At 45.3% G+C, this 19509-nt stretch overlaps 1 protein-coding gene across 1 annotated transcript in view; it reads left to right on the plus strand.

Moving 5' to 3' along the window:
• Positions 1 to 11520, plus strand: part of PES1 (pescadillo ribosomal biogenesis factor 1) — a 773399-nt gene extending 761879 nt beyond the window's left edge. Inside the window, exon 15 of the mRNA XM_044068668.1 lies at positions 10275 to 11520. Within this exon, the coding sequence (XP_043924603.1) occupies positions 10275 to 10358 (84 nt within the window). The 3' untranslated portion in view covers positions 10359 to 11520. The remainder of the gene's footprint in view (positions 1 to 10274) is intronic.
• The last annotated feature ends 7989 nt before the right edge of the window (positions 11521 to 19509 follow it).

Consider the following 19509-nt stretch of genomic DNA (forward strand, 5'->3'; position numbering starts at 1 on the left):
AGATCCAGGTACAGATTCTTAGCTTTAGGACTTGAATTTGCTTATTCGTGCTCAGCACTTGTTCAGAATTTGTTGTTAGCACTAAATAAGCTATAAATTACTACAGCAGTCAACCTTACTCTTTACCTAGAGGAAAGCAGTTTTTGTACTTACTTTCCTCACTTGCTTAGAGAAAAACAGCTCTTATACTCACTTTCCTCACTTGTCTAGAGGAAAGTAGTTTTTTATTCAGGCATGTCCAAGGGTCAGCTCCCAGTGTTCTCACCTGTCTATCTGATGAATCTGGGCATCTTGAGGCAGTGCAGCAATTGCCTCGTGTACACAGACAACCCTCTCCTCCTACCAGCCAACACCACAACCTCTGAGAGATGCACTTATCTAGCCAAAGGTAAAGCTCTCTCCAACCAAGACTGAACTTGACAGTCAAGAGGAGAAGGTAAACACTTGCACCACACCACACTCATCACATAGTCCCACTAAACCTACACCACCAAAATCCACACATAGAAACAGAAAAACATTTGCAGAGGCTCTCAATAATAATCTGCTCAAGCAACAAAGACCTCCAAAGCAGAAATGCAAGCAACCTCCACCCTGCAACACAACCCAAATGACCCACAGACTCAGTGTGCCAGTAAACCACAGCCCATAAGGCAAACCATCATACCCAACACACTAGTCATAGGTGACTCTATGGTTAGGCACACGGATGTCCTGCTCACCAGGCTAAACAAGGCAAAGGTTACTGTCAGCTGCCTGTCGGGTGCCAGGATCCGCCACATAACCCACGCACTCGGGTCACTCCACAACAAGTACAAATATGATTCCGTCATTGTCCATGTTGGTGTGAACAACCCGAGATGTACCTCCCTGGATTACGTAAAAAGAGACACGGAAGAGCTCTCTGATCTTTTAGCCCAGGCAGGTATGACCCTAGCCCTGAGTAGTATCCTGCCATCGCCCAGAATGATACCGCAGTACAAGGACAAACTGTTTGACTTCAACAATTTGCTAAGCTTCTGGTGTCATTCTAAGGGGATCTAGTATCTGTCTGCCTGGGACAACATGGATGTTCATCGTGCATACAGCTGCAGTCATAACAGATGGGTTATCCTGCCGTCAGGCGGGTCATCGGTCGGTCGAATTCCAAAGTCTAGGTCCGGCATCGGTTGTCGTCGCTTCTTCCCTGACGTCAGTGCGGCAGGGGTATAAAAGAGCCAGCCGACGCCATCTTCTTCAGTCTTTTTTGCCGCGCGGTGCCCGAAGCAGAAGCAGTTCGCAAGTGCCAGTCGGCCAGCTCCTGAGATTTACGAAAATATTTCAGCCAAAGTTTTCTTGAAAGCTAAGTACCCCGTTGGGGAAACTTTTCTTGCCTCAGACCGATGTCAGACAAAGTTAATAATTGCATTTCATGTGGGAAGCAAATACCGCATAAGGATTTCCACTCTTTCTGTATTCGTTAGGCCCAGACCACGATGTCTCGGCCTGCCGTTTTTGTGCTAGATTCAACAAACACACTATTAAGTGTCGGGCGGAGTTCGCCCTTCACTATTTTGGTAAAAAATTTAATTACATTATGTCGTCGGATACTCCGACTCCAGTTTTGAGTAAAAGACGCAAAGATAAGGACCGACATATGAGGTCCGCGACTTCTACTGACACCACGCTAAGGCCGACTACCGGTTCTCCGGTTCTCAGCGAGTCGCCTACGCAGCCCCTGAGTACCGATGACACTTCATTACCGGTGTCTTCAGTACCTGAGGTCGCAGGCTCCTCGGTCCCCATTCCAACTACAGATACCGACGCCACTCTTGGCGGGGAAACTCAGAGTTTAGACAGGCCTGCCATTTCTCAAGGTGTCTTCAGGCCTTCCTCCTTCTCTGTTAAAGCTTTCACAAAATCTAAAGCAGCCATGAAAACTAAAAAACAGGGACCTCAGACCCCCTCTCAAGGCCCCATGCCTAAAAAACAGATGCTAAAAATGGCTGAGGATTTGATTACTCTTATCAGGGGTTCTCAACCCCCCTCGGACAAAAGGCCCAGATTAGAGGAAGACTACCCTTCCTCAGATCAAGCCTCTATTACCTCTGAACATTCTGAGGACCAGGACTATACCTATTCTCCTTTTGAAGACTCTGATGCAGAGGAGTCTATTCCCTCGGTCTCCCCCCCTGAGGACTACTCTTTTGGGGAAACCCTGCATACCTTGAGGGAACACTTTCACTGGGAAGGCCAAGATTACTCAGATTCCAAGAAAAGGCTCAGGGATTTTCTCTTGCTCCCCCAGCATAGGCCCCTGGCTATCCCTCCCCTTTTAGATATATTAGATGATGTGTACACAGAAGCCAGCCTCAACCCAGATTCTTTACCTCCAGCTCCTGTTAAACCAGACAGGTATTACCGGGTCCCTGATTCACACCAGTTCCTATACAAAAGCCATACTGCTGACCCAGAAACTATTTCTCAGGGTCCCAAGGGAATTAAGGCCTCTACTGCTAAAAACCCATTACCTTCAGAGAGAGATTCCAGAGCTTTAGAAAGGTGGGGGAAAAAGGTGTATACCTCGGCCACTTTAACCATGAGGGCATTAAACTGTCAGTTTCATATGTTAAAGTATCAACAGTTTTTGTTATCTCAGTTGAAAAGCAAAATGACACAACCAGATTTAAAAGAGTTGCAGGATTTGTTGCATGGTGCAGAGCAAGTGGGTAAACATACCTTGCAGTGTGGTTTCGATGCTTTAGAGGCCTCATGTAGAGCTGCTGTTACAGGGTCAGTCATACGTAGACATGCTTGGCTCAAAGAGCAAACCTTACCAGATCATGTCAAAACTAAATTACTAGATGCACCTCTTCAAAAAGATGTATTGTTTGGTGTTAAAGCTGAGGAGGTACTAAAGAAAATGGAGGAAAAAGTGAGATCAATGCAAACAGTAAAAGATTTCCTGCAGGTACAACCTCCACGTTTCAGCAGATAGACGCCCGAGGGGTAGAGGGCAACCTCAAGGATCATTCAGAGCCAGACAATGGCAAGCACCAACCCCAAGAGGTGGAGAAGATAGATCAGTCATTCAGAAAGCAGACACAATGACTTCCCCCTTTATCTGCCAAGCAAAGCTTTAATGGCAGCACCTTTGGGCGGAAAACTGGCATTATTCTCAAAAAATTGGCATATTGTCACAAAAGACAAATGGATTCTGGACATTATAGACAGAGGCTACAGATTCCACTTTCACACCCTTCCAAAAATGAGAGGCATGCCAAACCTGCTCCAAAATCAAAGGGCAGAGGCACAAAAACAAATTTCAGCTCTCATGGACATGAATGCTATTCAAGAGGTACCTGCAAAAGAACAAGGTCAAGGGTTTTATTCCAGACTATTCCTGGTACCAAGGAAAGACAAAGATTGGAGACCTATTTTAGACCTATCCATCCTAAACACATATTTACAGGTACCAAAATTCAAGATGCTCACATTACAGCAGCTTCTTCCCATGCTGGGCAAGGAGTCTTGGCTGGCAACATTGGACCTCAAGGAGGCATACCTGCATGTCCCTATCAGACAAGATTGCAGAAGATACCTCAGATTTCTTGCAGGTTCAACCCATTATCAATTCTCTGCATTGCCCTTTGGCTTATCTACTGCGCCCAGAGTGTTTACGAAATGCCTGGCATCAGTAATTGCCTTCTGCAGACTTCAAGGAATACAAATATACCCATATCTGGACGACTGCCTGATCCAAGCGGACAGCAAGGACATACTTCTGAAACACCTGGCGTTTGTAATAAAACTGTTGAACTTTCTGGGATACACAGTCAACAAAAAGAAATCAAAACTAATACCCTCTGGGTGCCAGCTAGAATACAACCACCCAGATGGCCTACCTCACGCCAGACAAACAAGGGCAACTATCTCAATACTTCAGCAAAATGGCTACCTTCACCAGGCTGACTGCAAGGAAAGTCCTGCAGGCTCTGGGATTCATGGCATCTTGCATCCTTCTGATCCCATGTGCAAAGCTGCATATGAGGAAACTTCAGTGGTACCTAAAAAACTTATGGTCTCAACACAGCCACAGTTTGGAAACAATTATACCACTCATTCCATGTCTTCAAAAGGAATTTCTGTGGTGGGCTCAAGCATGCCAAAGAAACATAGGTCTCCCTTTCTGCGTACCTCAGGCAACTCAAATCATCACAACAGACGCCTCGGACTACGCCTGGGTTGCACACATGACAAATCAGTGCATTCAGGGAAAATGGTCCCAAAAAGAGAAGCACCTACACATCAAGTAAAAAGGAAATGCTAGCAGTGCAAAATGCTATTATGGCCTTCAAAGACCTACTGCATCCAGGCCAGCTATTGATAAGGACAGACAACACCACAGTGATGTGGTACATAAACAAACAAGGGGGAACTCATTCCCTGTGCAGACTAGCCATGACCCTATGGAACACAGCTCTGGAATTGCAAATCCAACTTCAGGCACAATTCCTGCCAGGGAAGGAAAACACACTGGCAGACAGCCTAAGCAGAAATATGACAGATCCACACAAATGGAAGTTGCATCCTCAAGTTTTCGCAAAGATTGCTCAGGCATGGGGACAGCCAGACATAGATCTCTTTGCTACCCACAGAAATTACCAATTGAAAAAATTTTGTTCAAGGACCTATCATCCACAGGCCTGGAAAGTGGACGCACTTTCTTTCAATTGGACAACGTTGACGGTCTATGCCTTTCCGCCTCTTCCTCTGCTGCCCAAAGTTCTATTAAAAGCCAGAGCAGAGTGGCCGAAAATGATTCTCATTGCTCCAGATTCGCCAAGACAACACTGGTATCCGCTCCTGAAGAGCCTGACACATTCCCCACCATGGATCCTACCTCTAGTGCCTCTTCTGTTGTCCCAGCACAACTTCAAAACTCTTCACAGCCAGCTCAAAACCCTGAATCTAGCTGCATGGAGAATCCCTTGATTTCACAACAGACCCACCTCTCCAAGGAGGTGCAGGATGTCATCTTGGAGGCCAGAAGACCTTCTACTAGAAAAGCCTACTCTGCCAAATGGAAACGATTTTTTGCCTGGAATCAGAAAAAGGGCCAGAATCATTGGGTAATAAATTTACCTCAAATTTTACAGTACCTTGCTGAGATGTTACAGTGGACTTTCCTTCTCCTCCATCAAAATCCATGCTTCAGCCATCCTCCTTTATTCTCTCATCCTCTCTTAAGACAGTTCCTCAGAGGGGCAAAGAATATAAGACCCCCAAGGAAACCACCAGTCCCTGCTTGGGACCTCAACTTCATATTGGAAAAGCTGACCCTTCCTCCATTTGAGCCAGCTGCTTCAACAGAACTACAATACTTGTCATGGAAAACAGCCTTCCTTCTGGCCATCACCTCAGCACGCAGGGTTTCGGAACTACAGGCCCTCATGGCTGTGCAACCTTTCATCATTTTCCATCAGGACAGAGTTTCCTTACGAACCAACCCTACCTTTATGCCAAAGGTAGTATCCAGTGTAGCCTTGAATCAGACTGTACACTTACCCACCTTTTATCCTAACCCACAAAACAAAGGGGAAAGACTACTGCATTCCTTGGACATTCACAGGCAACTTTGTTATTATTTGGACAGGACAAAGCCATTCAGGAAATCCGAGCAACTCTTTGTGTCCTATGCTACAGGTGCTCAAGGAAAGGTTATCTCCAAACAGACAATCTCAAAATGGATAGCTCACTGCATACGCTTTTGTTACTCATTTCATGGAAAAGCTGTGCCTTCAAGCATCAGATCCCACTCCACAAGGGCCACAGCTACCTCTGCAGCTTTACTCAGGGGGGTTCCTACCAAGGACATTTTGGAAGCAGCCACTTGGAGTTCAGTGCACACTTTCTCCAAACACTATCACCTTCCACTTTACTCTAAATCTAGAGCGGGATTTGCTACAGCTGTCTTGCAGGGCATCCTTGCTCCTCGTAGTTCCTCTTAGTGCCTGCCACCCCTACTACTTAGCTTTGGGATTCTTCCCATCTGTTATGACTGCAGCTGTATGCACGATGAACATAGTACAGTTTTGTACCTACCATAAATGTAGATGTTCGAGTGCTCGTACAGCTGCAGTCCAGGTTTCCCCCCCTCCATCCCCTCTTAGGACAGGCCTTATGACAAACACCTTCTCATACAACCTATTTGGGGTATTCTTTTATGGTGTATTTGCTTGCAACTACTGTTTTTTGATTTTTCTATATTGCATGATTACATAAGTTTATGTTTTGCCTTCTTTCTGGGGGCACCTGACATCTGGGGCAAGAAAAACTGAAGAAGATGGCGTCGGCTGGCTCTTTTATACCCCTGCCGCACTGACGTCGGAAGAAGCGACGACAACCGACGCCGGACGTAGACTTTGGAATTTGGCCGACCGAGGACCCGCCTGACGGCAGGATAACCCATCTGTTATGACTGCAGCTGTATGAGCACTCGAACATCTACATTTATGGTAGGTACAAAACTGTACTTTATCAGACCATGATGCTTTGCCAGAGATGGTCTTCACCTGTCGCCCCTGGGATTCTGGTTACTGGCTAAGGCTCTTGCCGCCCCTATAGTGCCTTTTTTAGGCAAGGTTCAAATGACAAATTCACCACCGTAACAGGAACAGGCAAGCAAAAACTGAGGGTAATGCTACTCAATGCTATAATTCTAAATCTCAAAATGCACTCACTCAAGGCACTCCTTAAAATGGAAAACATTGATGCCTGTGCAGTGACTAAGACCTGGTTCAAGGCTCTAGAGAGCACCTCTGCATTACCAGACTATAACTCATACCACACTTTTTGGCCATCTAACCTGGACCAGAACATAAAAGGCGGAGGTGTGTCCATATTCATTAAGGATATCCACACCCCCAGGCTAGTTGCGCAGCATAATGCAGCCGAGGTTATACAAGTGCAACTAATGCTGGGCAAAACTGCAATCCAAATTGCAGCTTGCTACAGATCCCCCACCATGCCCCAGGATTCCCACTCCTCTTTTCTTGATATACTGGAAAATATTAGGGTTCAACCAAACACCCTAATAATGGGCTATTTCAACTATCCCACCATTAACTGGGAAAACTACTCTTGTACCAACTCCTTCGCTCAACACTTTCTGGAATTTATAAATTCCAGTGCCCTGGATCAACTTATCCACACCCCCACCAGGAGCAACAATATCCTAGACCTAGTCATTACCAACAAGAATACCGGTGTTCCACACCTGAAATCAACTCCTTGTTGGTCAGATCTGACCATAAGCTAATCACCCTAGATATCCGCATCCCGCCCCACCCACCATTAAGGAAACCATGGTAAAAAATTTCTCCAAAGCCAACTTCATGCTTCTTAAGACAGAAGTGGCGAACTGCATGACATACATGCAGATGGACAACACAGTTACAACTGCTGAATCCTACACAAATGCACTCTATAAGCATTTACACAAGTGCATGGATTGTGCTATCCCAAACAGAACCAAGACGCTATCCTCCAAAAAAAGGAATCCAATCTGGTGGTCCCCTGCCATAAACAAACTCTACAACAGAAGGAAGAAACTGTTGCAAAAGAGAGTAAAATCCCATGAGTGGAGAAGCTTCCTGGTCAGCCTCAGTAAGAAGCTGAGATCCCTTATCAGATCCTCCAAAGCTAGCTACGAAAACAAAGTCGCCACTGATTCTAAGGGAAACCACAAAGCATCCTATAGCTATGTCAAGAATCTCAATGGCAACACCCAGATCTGCTCTGAGTTACAGCACAACGGCACGAAAATTACAAAACCAACTGATATTGCCAACATCCTGGCAGATAGGTTCAGTGCTAACTTTACCCCCCTCACCCCCTAAAGGGCCCATATCTGTAAAGGAAGAATGCAGAGTCCCTGTAATCACATCTATGCAGGTAAAAGCTGTACTCTCTAAAATCAAAAACACAACATCCATGGGGACCGGACAACATCCCAGGCTGCATTTTACACGAACTTCAGAATGAGCTGGCTCTCCACCTAAGCACCATGTTCAATCATAGTCTCACATCAGGCTTTGTGCCTACTGAATGGCACACAGCAGCAGTTATCCCACTCCACAAACTGGGAGCCACCACTGATCCTGGGAACTATCACCCTATTAGCCTGACGAGCCTGGTCTGCAAGGCCATGGAACGTCTCATCATGGAACTCATAAACAAGGACATTGGTAACCTCCAAACTCTGGACCCCACCCAGTTTGGGTTTGTAAAAGGCAGATCATGCCTCTTGAACCTGATGGACTTCTTTGAGCTAGTCACCAAAGCTGTAGATGAGGGTAAGGTGGTTCACATAGCCTATCTTGATCTCGCCAAGGCTTTCGACACCATCCCCCATTCTGAAATATAGCTAAATTCACTAAACTAGGTATAAATCCCTGCGTCACAAGATTGGTTGCCAGCTGGCTCACTGACAGAACCCACACTGTAAAAGATGCAGACTCCAATTCTAACTTCAAACTAGTGAAAAGTGGAGTACCACAGGGTTCAGTCCTGGGACCTCTTCTGTTTGGTATCTACTTCTCTGAAGTGCAGGCTAACACAGAAGGCCTCTGGCTAATGAAGTACGCAGATGACTGCAAACTAGGAGCCATAGTCAAGTCCCCAAATGATGTGGACATTCTACAGAAGGACCTCTCAGAGACAGATACCTGGTGTCAGAGGCATGGCCTCAAGCTCAATGCCAAAAAGTGCATTGTCATCCCCTTTGGTAAAAAACTGTACCCATGAATTACCACATAAACGGCAGTCTACTTAATGCCGAATGTGTGATAAGAGACCTTGGGACCCAGGTGGACAGTAGTCTCTCCTTTGATAATCACATTGCCACAGTCGTCAGGAAATCATTCTATGTGGCACACCTCATCACAAAAGGGTACTCATCCAGGAAAAAAGAGGTTATTGTTCCCCTCTACTCGGCACTCATTAGACCTATTATAGAGTACAACGCCCCTTTTCGAATGTACTTCAGAAGACATCTGCAGCAGCTGGAAAGGCCACAGAAGTACCTCACAAAGAGGATTACTGGCCTCAAACAGATGCCCTACACTGACCGTCTCAAAAAACTCCAGCTTTACTCTGTAGCATATCGCCTACTCCGAGGAGATCTCTGCCTAACATATAAAGCTATGTTAAACCCAGAGCTGTTGGACATGCTACACCTTTAATCCCAATCCCTCTGAGCTACATGCTCTAGGGACCTAAACCTTGTCACCACAATAAACAGGACATGTTGGAGGGATAGATTCCTGTCCCACAAACTTCCTATACTCTGGAACAAGCTACCCATCTATGTCAAGCAAAGTTCCTCATTAGCACTCTTCAAGAAGAACTTGATGAGTGTATGGGAAATGGGAAATGCACCCTGGGGATCACTTCTGTGGCTCTGCTCGACAGGGGCACAGGAAATTAACTTTCTTGGGTGGTGTAAGCCAGTGAACCTTGTTGGCTAGGCTTACTTAGACCCTTGGGCCGATAGCCTAGTACCTACCTATGAACCTATAAGAGTATTTTAATTAAACGTTGCCCGTATTTCTAATTAAAATATGTTAAAGCATTTAATCGTGTCCTTTGTGTATAGTAACATTGTTAGAAGTAGTACTGAGAATATCAGTACATTTCTTGTTGTATTTGCAAAGGTCACCAATGTAGTATATTGATATGGCAGGTTTAATTCACTTTTCCTTAATTCCATGTGAATAGTTTATATCTCCTTGTCAGTGATTGTATGTCTCGTTTGGTAGGTATATTTTGTGCATTAACATTTCAGTATCAGAAAATTAAGAACTGCTTAGATGGTGAAGTAAAGAATCAGACTTGAGGCAATTGTAATGAATGACGTATTGCTTGAAAACAGAATTAATATAAAATGTAAGAAGCTAAGGTGCCACAGGTTATTGAATGTATTAGTGATAAATTGTTTTCGGAGGGGTCAGATATTGTATACTTTCCTCTATGGCCTTCCACTTAAGCACACGCAAATGTCTAGCATGCTTTAATTCTTTCTGTTCCCTGGTGCTCATCTTGGTGTGTGCCTGATTAAAGCTAGCGTTTCTTTACCACAGTGAGCATCTTGTATGAGCCTTGCTCTATGTGCTGCATTTCTTGCAGAAGTCTTCTTTCAACTGGTATTATATAAGGTATGATAAAAACTTCGCAAGCAAAAAGTTATCACTTGTGTTAATCATATTTGTTTTTTTTTTTAATTCCCCCCGAAGGCAAATAAATTGGCAGCTAAAAGGTTAGCCCACGATGAAGCAGCAAAAACAGCAAAAAAGAAGGCAAAGAAAATGAAAAAATGAAACTGAATTATGAACGGTCATCAGATTGACAGCCCAAGACACAGTCTAGATATCAACTGGTTTTGTGACACAGGGATTGCTTACAGGCTTATCAGATTCATTTACCGTGGATTAGATTATCGCTGGACTTTGCACAGAACTCTCAGAATTTAACCATGCCAAGTTCCAAATGAGCAAGTAAAGCTGCTTTGTTAATATTGTTTTAACAAGTTTCTCCCCCTTTCTTGTTCAGAGTGCCTTACTGTATAAAACTTTGTGCTGTCAACTCAAATTATTCACGGTATGAAAATGACAGCATTTCATCAAACAGTACTTTTCCATCTTCAAAACCAGCATTAGTATGTAATTTTGTTTGCATCCCAGTATGTTTGGTTACCTAAACATTGGGCCTCATGAATCTTACCTGGAAGGGTTAGTGCTGCCCGATTGATAACAGGAACATCAAGCTACAAGTTGTGTGATTGTAGTTCTTCCTAAGGCAAAAATGGATCCTCTCTATGGATAGAAGTCGTGGCCAACTTGAATCTCCATTGTTGCTGCATGACCTAAACAATTTATGTTTAAATCATAATGTATATTAACTAGCTGATGAGTGGACTTGCTGCACACCTCAGGAAGATAAAGTCTATGAAGAACTTTTTTTGTCCTTTGAATAATTTGCTAACAGCATTACTAATCATTGTCTTTGGGGAAAAACATATATTTTACAGTATTGTATTGACTGAATTTAGTTATACTAAATATGCTGTGAAATTAGTTGCATTAGTATCTATGTTTTCATGTATTACTGCTTTCAGACTGGGAGGCATGCAGCAATGATGATGAAATGTATTATAAGGTTGTAATGAATAAGACACACAGATCTGTCTTTATTGTTAATACATGCCTTTGTAATTTATGCTGAGAGTATAATTTTATCTTTTTCATATCCTATTGTCTCCTTCCTTCCTTCTAGTCAGATTTTTATTAGTACACAAAGAGTGAAGTAGGGAGAAAGTCTGAGTTGTAGTATTTTCTAAGTTCACTTATTCCTCCATCTACATCGCAACATAGAAAATAAATCCAAAGAATTTCACTAATATTCCCAAGTAGGTATTTGTTATCATGATTAGTAGGTATTGTATCATAAGTTTTCAGCATAAAGTGTAAATGCAGAAGATGATGATTGTTTCTGCTTTGGTCTTTTGGTGATGGTAAGCAGTTCTTTGGCAGTGCATGAAATATATGGAGAGCTTTAAAAGAATGTGAACCACTGGAGTTGGATTGTATGAGCCAAATGAGAGTCACTAGCCTCAGCAAATTTTCAGTTTGTTGGAGCATAGCCCCACCATAACTGCTGACATTGTCTTTCTTCTCCTGTGTATTTTTTATCATTTTTCCTATAACTGACATGTAATTATTTTTTTCCCAGCATACCCATACCTAACAGATCTGATGTCCATTTCATTATACATCACAAATGGGTCATCTGATCCGTCTTCTGATCCAAACTGGCCATTTCTCAGGCATACAATCCAAGTCTCAAACTTCTCCCTCTTCGATAATGCCGCAAACCCTCAGATCCTGTTTGCTGCCATCTGGTCCAGACGTGATTGCAAGCCTCTATTCCACTTGTAGGTAAAATCTGCTTTATGTCCAGTTTTCTGAGTTTTTCCTAAGTTTCTCTTGTTAATTTTTAGCAAGATAGTTTCCTGTTTTCCTGTACCTTCCCTCCTACTTAACCTTTTTAGTGGTCACTGGCATTAGGTCTCTCCCACCCTTTGTCTCATTTTTGCTGTCCCTGTTTTCTTCTCTTTCCTTTTAACAAAAAAAAAATATATATATATGTCTATATGTATGTATATATATATATCTTTCCTGCTGTTTGCTGTAGAGTAGATTTTGTGGTAGTGTGTGACTGCATTCTGTGCCTGACCGTTATATCAGACAATCCTCAAAAACCCACTGGGTTTAAGAGGTGTGCCTCTTGTGGGGATCAGATTCCCCCATTCTAATGCCAACAAGAGATGTGTTTAATGCTTGGGCCCGGGACATTTGGAAATGCCCTGTGATATTTGATCAGCTTTCAACCCCTGGGCTGTAACTGAAAGGAGGAACAAGCTCATTCTGAGGGGGCTTCCGGCCTCCTCTGGAGTCCAGACTCCCATGCAGAAGAAGCAACCCCCCCCCCTTCCCCGGGGACGTCCGCTTCTACCTCAGAGAAGAGAAAACTTATGGATACGACCACTTCGGATCCTTCAGTTCCATGCTTCTCCCTAGATCTGACTGGGCCGTTGTATCCGAAGGAGTCGGCATTAACCCATCCTCCCACCCTGCCGGATCCAGTGAGCTCTGGTCTAAGCAGCCTTTCAGAGCTGTCAGATGTCATTCGGATTCATAGTTCATCTTCCCTGGAATGGACTCCAAAGCACTCCTGTTCGGAGCACAAGTTTCAAAGCCTTACTCCACTTCAACGAAAGTCCCCATTACCAGCCTATATTGCCTGGCAAAATGCTTCACTGGTGCAGCGTACTTGCTCTTCCTTGGCCTCTAGGTCCTCTCAGCTCTCGCACTTGGAGATGGATCAGATGATGAGGAGCTTCCTTAAAGCCCAGATCCAGCTGAGGATTTTGCCTTCTCTAACCCACTCTAGGTCCGTGAGAGCTCCTTCTCCTATGCCTCAACCTCGGCCTTTGATTCCCTTGGTTTCGGAGTCGCAAAGCCCGGTGATCTGAAGTGTGTCAGCGTCAGATCATGGGATATTCTTTTCCTTGGCTCCTACTGAATCTCAGACTGGCTCAACTCTATTTTTATTGGAGCAGAACAGGTACTGGATCCCAGGTGTCGATGCCAGGTCCTCAGAGTTGGTGTCGGCTCCAACTTTGTCTTTCTCAGAGCCGTCCCTTCCCTTGGCAGGCCTAGCCTTCAATAACTTAGGTACTGTGCCTTCTGGAGGTCTCTGATCCGAGGTGGGCTCACCTCTTTCTCCTTTGGGGGTTTCGGCCATGTGGACTGGAGAACAGGCACCTCTAGCATCCACAGTCTTCCAGGTGGCAGAGAGGGCTTTCTCAACCCCTTGAGAGATGATCGCTCCCCCACCAGGGCCTTCCCTATCCTCCACAGATCTATGTTTTGCTCCCATGCATACGGTCCATGGTCTGCCCACCCAGAGAGCCTCCAGATAGTCCCTCAGCAAGGGGTTCCCTGTCTTCCAAGTCCTCCCCAGAGTATCCCAGTGAGGAGGTTCCTCAAACGCACCAGTGTAAGAGGAAGCACATTGACTCCCCTTTGGAGTCTTTAACAGAGGACACTGAGTTCGACAAAGGGGAAGGGTCCCCTGATCTCCAACTGACGATATCTACTTTGAAGATATCTTGGAAATCCTGAAACAAAAAGATGAATGGTCTTCCCAACACCCTTTCTTGGAAGAGTCAGTGTTCCTGGAGGCATTCTGGGTGGGACTATCTATATTCTGAGTTGACCCCACAGGCAGATGAACTTATTGATCTCATTGCCTGCCGAGCTTGGAAGGAGCCTGACACTGTAGAGCCTATCCTGAAGTGAGCAGATAAGTACTTAGTCCCCCCAAGGATCGTTACTTCTGAAGTAAAGGTGTCCTGGTTGACGCTGTTGTGGTGTCAGCAGCCACCAAAAAAGAGCTCGTGAAACACAGCTCTGCTGTCCATCCCCTGAACAGTGTCTCAGGCTTTGGACAGACATGGGAAGCAAGTGTATGCCTCAGTCACCTTTTCTCTGAAGGCATTAAATTACCTGGCACATTTCACCTGGCTCCAGAGAAACTTGGTGAAGGAACTTTCCACATCTCTAGGGCAGTCACTGTCAGAGGAAGCTTTTAAAAAGGTTTCCCCATAGCTGAATACCATGCCTTCTACTGCTAACTCCTTCATGAGGCTAATCTCCCATGCTGCGGAGGGAACCTCTCAAGTGGCTGGTTCAGGCATAGTTCTCAGATGACATGTCTGGATGAGATTAAGGAGGTTTGCAGACTCCTTCAAAGTGTCCTTCATTAATCCCCCCTGTGACGAAGGTGCCCTGGCCCAGCAATCAAGGAGCCTCAATCCTCACCACTAACACCAGGGAGGTAGTCTCCTAGAAGAGGAAAGGATAACCAATACACACAGTAAAGTACAATTTCCCTTAAGTGCACACAGATATCACAGTCAGTCTGGGATTGGTTGCTCCCTTGCTCTCCGGGTCCCCAATAAGTCTCCCCTCTGGCACAGCTATAGGGTCCAGATCTCAGCCTAGGTGGCAAGCTAACCTCCAGTACCCTCTCTGTCCAACCAGTGCTTCGTGTCCCTGCCCAGGTAGCTGACACACCACACCCACTTTAAGATAAGTATTTATACAACTTCACAGACACTCTTGGGAAAGGCTGACACACATTTTCTAGCTGTGCCCCTTTACCCAGACTATAAAGTAGTAATTTCTGCCACCACCAGCTTAATAATTATCAACTACCCAAAGGCCCTTGAAAGGGTGTCCAATTATTACTGTGCAATATTAGTATCCAATTGGTAATGTGACTATTCAGTCTAAGGCTTATTAGAGTGGCCTGTTATGATAACCTCTATAAATATGCAATGTACTCTACAGCCCACTTCTCTACACAAACCAGCCACAGTTAAAGTTTTTTTTTTAAATATTTAATAATAAATAATTAAAACACAAGACAATACTACTACACCACAGAGATATCTTAAGAGTTCAGAGATCACACAGAAACTTAAAATAATACAGTATGTCAGGTCTGATGTCAAAGAAAAACACTTAATCTAACTTTCTAATCTTTAGCTAATCTTAAGAGAAAGCACAGTGCTGTAATCTTACTTACATACATACATAGAGCATAAGCAGTACTGGGGTTGATAGTCCAAGACAAATGCTTCAGTCTCTCACTGAACAATAGTTTTTTAAAAACACTAACAAACAGCTCTGCTAAGGCCCTCCCAAATTACATAATTTTGACGCTTAGGTTTTCCCAGTATTCACATTACATCATTTTGACACTTAGTCTGGAGTTTCCAGGCAAACAAACTGCATTATTTAGCAAGCTAACACCTGCTCAGGAAACTACAACAATAATAGACATTTCACATGTATACTCTAACAATTATTCCTTAAGTTAAGTCAATAGAAAGAATGTGTTCAGCTAGCCTCTTAGGCACCACTTCTTAGATAATTGTAACTTCAAAGAACATTTGAAATGCTTGGCTTGATTTTCCTTACAGCAGATGGCAATGTTGCAACAATTTTGAAGTTCACATTTTACAGTATTTATTTCATTTAAAAACACAAGCCTGTATTTTACATTTATTTATACAAATGATAGAATTATGTATCAAAGTCTATTTGACTAGGCTGGCAGCCTTCGCCCATCTTTCCCCAATCTTCACACCCCCCCCCTCGGAGAACTCAAGCTAGTTTTTCAAGTGACCCTTGAGAAACACCGCTTGAGAGGGTGAGGTCTGTCTGGGTGTACCTCACCCCATTCCCTGTCTTGAGAGCCCATCTGCATCTGCATTGGTATTGCTACTCCCACTGCGGTGCTGCACTGACATATATGCTTGCAACCCCAGACTCCATCTTAGCAACTTGGCATTTTGCTGACTGGCTCTGTTTAACCATGTTAGAGGGTTGTGATCTGTCATTACAGTGAATTTTCTTCCATACAGATAAGGCTGAAGTTTCTGCAATGCCCACACTATAGCTAGACATTCCTTTTCTACAGCTGCATAGCATTCCTCCCTGGGTTGGAGCCTACGACTGAGATAAACCACTGGGTGCTCTTACCCCTCTGAAGAAATCTGGCTAAGTACAGCCCCCACCCCATTGTTTGAAGCATCCACTTGTACAACACATTATTTGCTGTAATCTGGACTGGCTAACACAGGGGTCCTCCCAAAGCTTCTTTAAGCTTCTGAAATGCCTGCTCACATGCTGGGGTCCACACTACCTTATCTGGCCTGTTCTTCCTTGTCAGGTCTGTGAGGGGAGCAGCTATGGTCCTATAACTAGAGACGGACTTTCTGTAGTTACCCTGCTGTCCCCAAGAATGCCCTCACTTGCTTTTTGTTAACAGGTGCAGGCTGTGCCTGAACAGCTTCCACTTTGGCAGGTTCTGGCCTTATCCTACCACTCCCAACTCTGTGTTCTAGGTAGGAGACCTCTGCCATACCCACCTGACATTTGCTCGGCTTAATGGTCAGCCGTACCCTCTGTAGTCTGCCCAGCACCTCCCTGACATGCTGAAGGTGCTCTGGCCAGGAATGGCTGTAGATGGCAATATCATCTAGGTAAGCAAGGGCAAACCCTCCTGCTCCTACTAGGATATTATCCACCAGCCTCTGGAAAGTCGCTGGAGCATTCTTCATCCCAAAGGGCATCTTTGTGAACTCATACAAGCCAAAAGGAGTCACCAAGGCTGACTTCTCTCTAGCCCTGGGAGTCAAGGGCACCTGCCAGTAACACTTGGTGAGATCAGTGGTTGTAAGATACTTAGCCTCACCCAGCTGCTCTAGGGCCTCATCTGTCCTAGGCATAGGGTAAGCATCTGGCTCTGTGTGACTATTTAATATCCTGTAATCCACACAGAACCTGGTGCTGCCATCTTTCTTTGGCACCAGTATCACTGGCAAGGGTAAGGGACTGTTGGACACTCGAATCACCCCTAGTTCCAACATCTGTTGTACCTCTTCCCTCCGATTCTGTTTGACTCTCTCAGGCACCCTATAAGGGACCTGCCTAATAGGCCTTTGGGGTCCTGTATCCACCTGGTGCTGCACCAAGTCGGTGTACCTTGGTTCCCCAGTGAACATGTCCCCAGATTGCTGCAACATTGCTCGGATTTCTTGAACCTGGGTAGGAGGTAGCTGCTGGGACACTGCTACCCCTTCCACCGAGGTGTCAGCCCGAGCCTCACTGAGGAGATCAGTCCCCGGATCTCCCTCAGACTCCTCCTGCAGTCCACTGCAAATGCTCAGCACAAGGGCCTCCCTATCATGGTAAGGTTTCATCATGTTAACATGGTACAATCTGTGCCCCTGCCGTCTGCCTAGCACTTCCACCATGTAGTTAACATCACTTACCTTTCTTACCACCTTGTAGGTTCCCTCCCAAGCTGCTTGCAGCTTGTTGTGTCTGACAGGAATGAGAACCATTACCTGCTGCCCCATAGCATATTCTCTGGCTCATGCATTCCTGTCTTACCACACCTTTTTCTGTTGTTGGGCTTCTGCCAGGTTTTCTTGGGCCAAGCCCATGAGTTCCCTGAGCCTTGTCCTGAGATTTAGGACATATGCCACAACAGACTCCTTGTGAGACTCACACTCACCTTCCCACTCATCTCGAATTAAATCTAGAGGCCCCCTCGCCCTATGCCCATACAGCAACTCAAAGGGTAAAAAACCTGTGGATTCCTGGGGAGCCTCTCTGTAAGCAAACAACAGATGGTACAAATATTTGTCCCACTCTCTCTTAAACTGATCTGCAAATGCCCGTAGCATGGGCTTGATTGTAGAGTTTAACCTCTCAACAAGACCATTAGTCTGGGGATGGTAGGGGGGTGGTCTTCATGTGCTTCACTCCACAGGACGCCCACAGACAAGCCAGCAGGTCTGACATGAAATTGGCACCTCAGTCAGTCAGTATTTCTTTTGGGAAACCTACCCTGCTGAAAATCTCTAACAGAGCATTTGCCACCTTCTCTGCCTCAATGGAGGACAAAGCCACTGCCTCAGGGTAACGTGTAACATAATCCACTACCAGTAGGATATACTTTTTCCCTGTGGAAATTGAGGTACTCAGAGGACCCACAATATCCATAGCTACCTTCCTAAATGTCTCCTCAATCACAGGCAAAGGCATCAAAGGAGCTCTCATCTTGTCTCCTGCCTTGCCTACAATTTGGCACTGCTCACAGGTCCGGCAGTACCTTGTTACATCTCTGGAAATTCCAGGCCAATAGAAGTTTTGCATAATACGCATCTTTGCACGTTTTATGCCCATATGACCTGCAAAAGGAATATCATGGGCTATGGCTAGAAGCGCCAGATGGTAAGCTGTAGGCACTGCCAACTGCTGTACTCTCTTACCTTCTAACCCTCCCTCAGTGGTCCACTCTCTGTATAGTAACTCTTTGTCCCAGTATACAGATTCCCCCTTCCCTTGAGAATCAGGTGCCTCCCTAGCTACCTGCCTCAGGCCTCGCAGTGTAGGGTCTGAGAGCTGAGCCTGTCTCAACCCTCTCCTTGTAACCCTTCCCAGCTCCCCTTCCACAAGAAGTCTGGCATCCTCTGACAGTGGTGCCTCACTGTCAGCCTGGGTACTACTGTTCACCTCTACCTTTGCAGTTACCCTGTCCAAGGGAACATCAGTGCCCACAAGCAGCTGTGACTCCACCTTCAGTCTCACTGCTATAGAGCAGCTCCCTCCCTGAAGTAACCACCTCAGCAGTCCTGGCTGCAAGTATGCAGTCTGTCTGGGTCTCCCCCAGGCTACCAGACCTACATGCTTGTCTCCTAGCCTCGCTGCGTATAACTGCATAAGTACATGAGACTGCCTCATCCAAATCCTTCCCTCTCAGGATATCTGCAGGATGGTAGTCCCATAGCCCGGTTGTCTCAAGACAGCCCAGTATTGGCATTTTGTTTTTCCCACTTACTGGCTCCCTCACCTTTGGTTCCCTACCTTGCCTCTGTGGACACCTGTACGCCACATGGCCCCACTGGTTGCAGTCAGAACATTTAACCCTAGCTCCTGGACGTGTACCTGGACTAGTGGCTTCCTCTGCTACTGGCAGATTATGTTGGGGCAGTCTGTGCTGCCCATCATGGGTTCCTTTAGACCGAGTAGTACTGGGGGGGTCCCCTTTCTGTGCAGGGCAGCCCTGCTGGCCAGGCATAATTCTCCTTTACTCATCTGAAGTAGCACATTGTCTATTAGCTAACCAGATCCTCTTGTCCTCACGCAAAGTGCTAAGGGCTTGTTCCCTCACCAAAAGGTCTGCCAGCCCTTCAAAAGTGGTGACCTGACATCCACTCACCCAGCTTTGAAAATAAGTGCTCAATTCAGCAACATATTCACATACCTTTTCATCTGCTTTGCGTCTATGCTCACAAAACTTTTTCCTATACATTTCAGGTGTTAGCTT

This window comes from Protopterus annectens, chromosome 4.part0 (assembly GCF_019279795.1).
Source record: "Protopterus annectens isolate FY-2018-M chromosome 4.part0, PAN1.0, whole genome shotgun sequence".
NCBI lineage: Eukaryota > Metazoa > Chordata > Ceratodontiformes > Protopteridae > Protopterus > Protopterus annectens.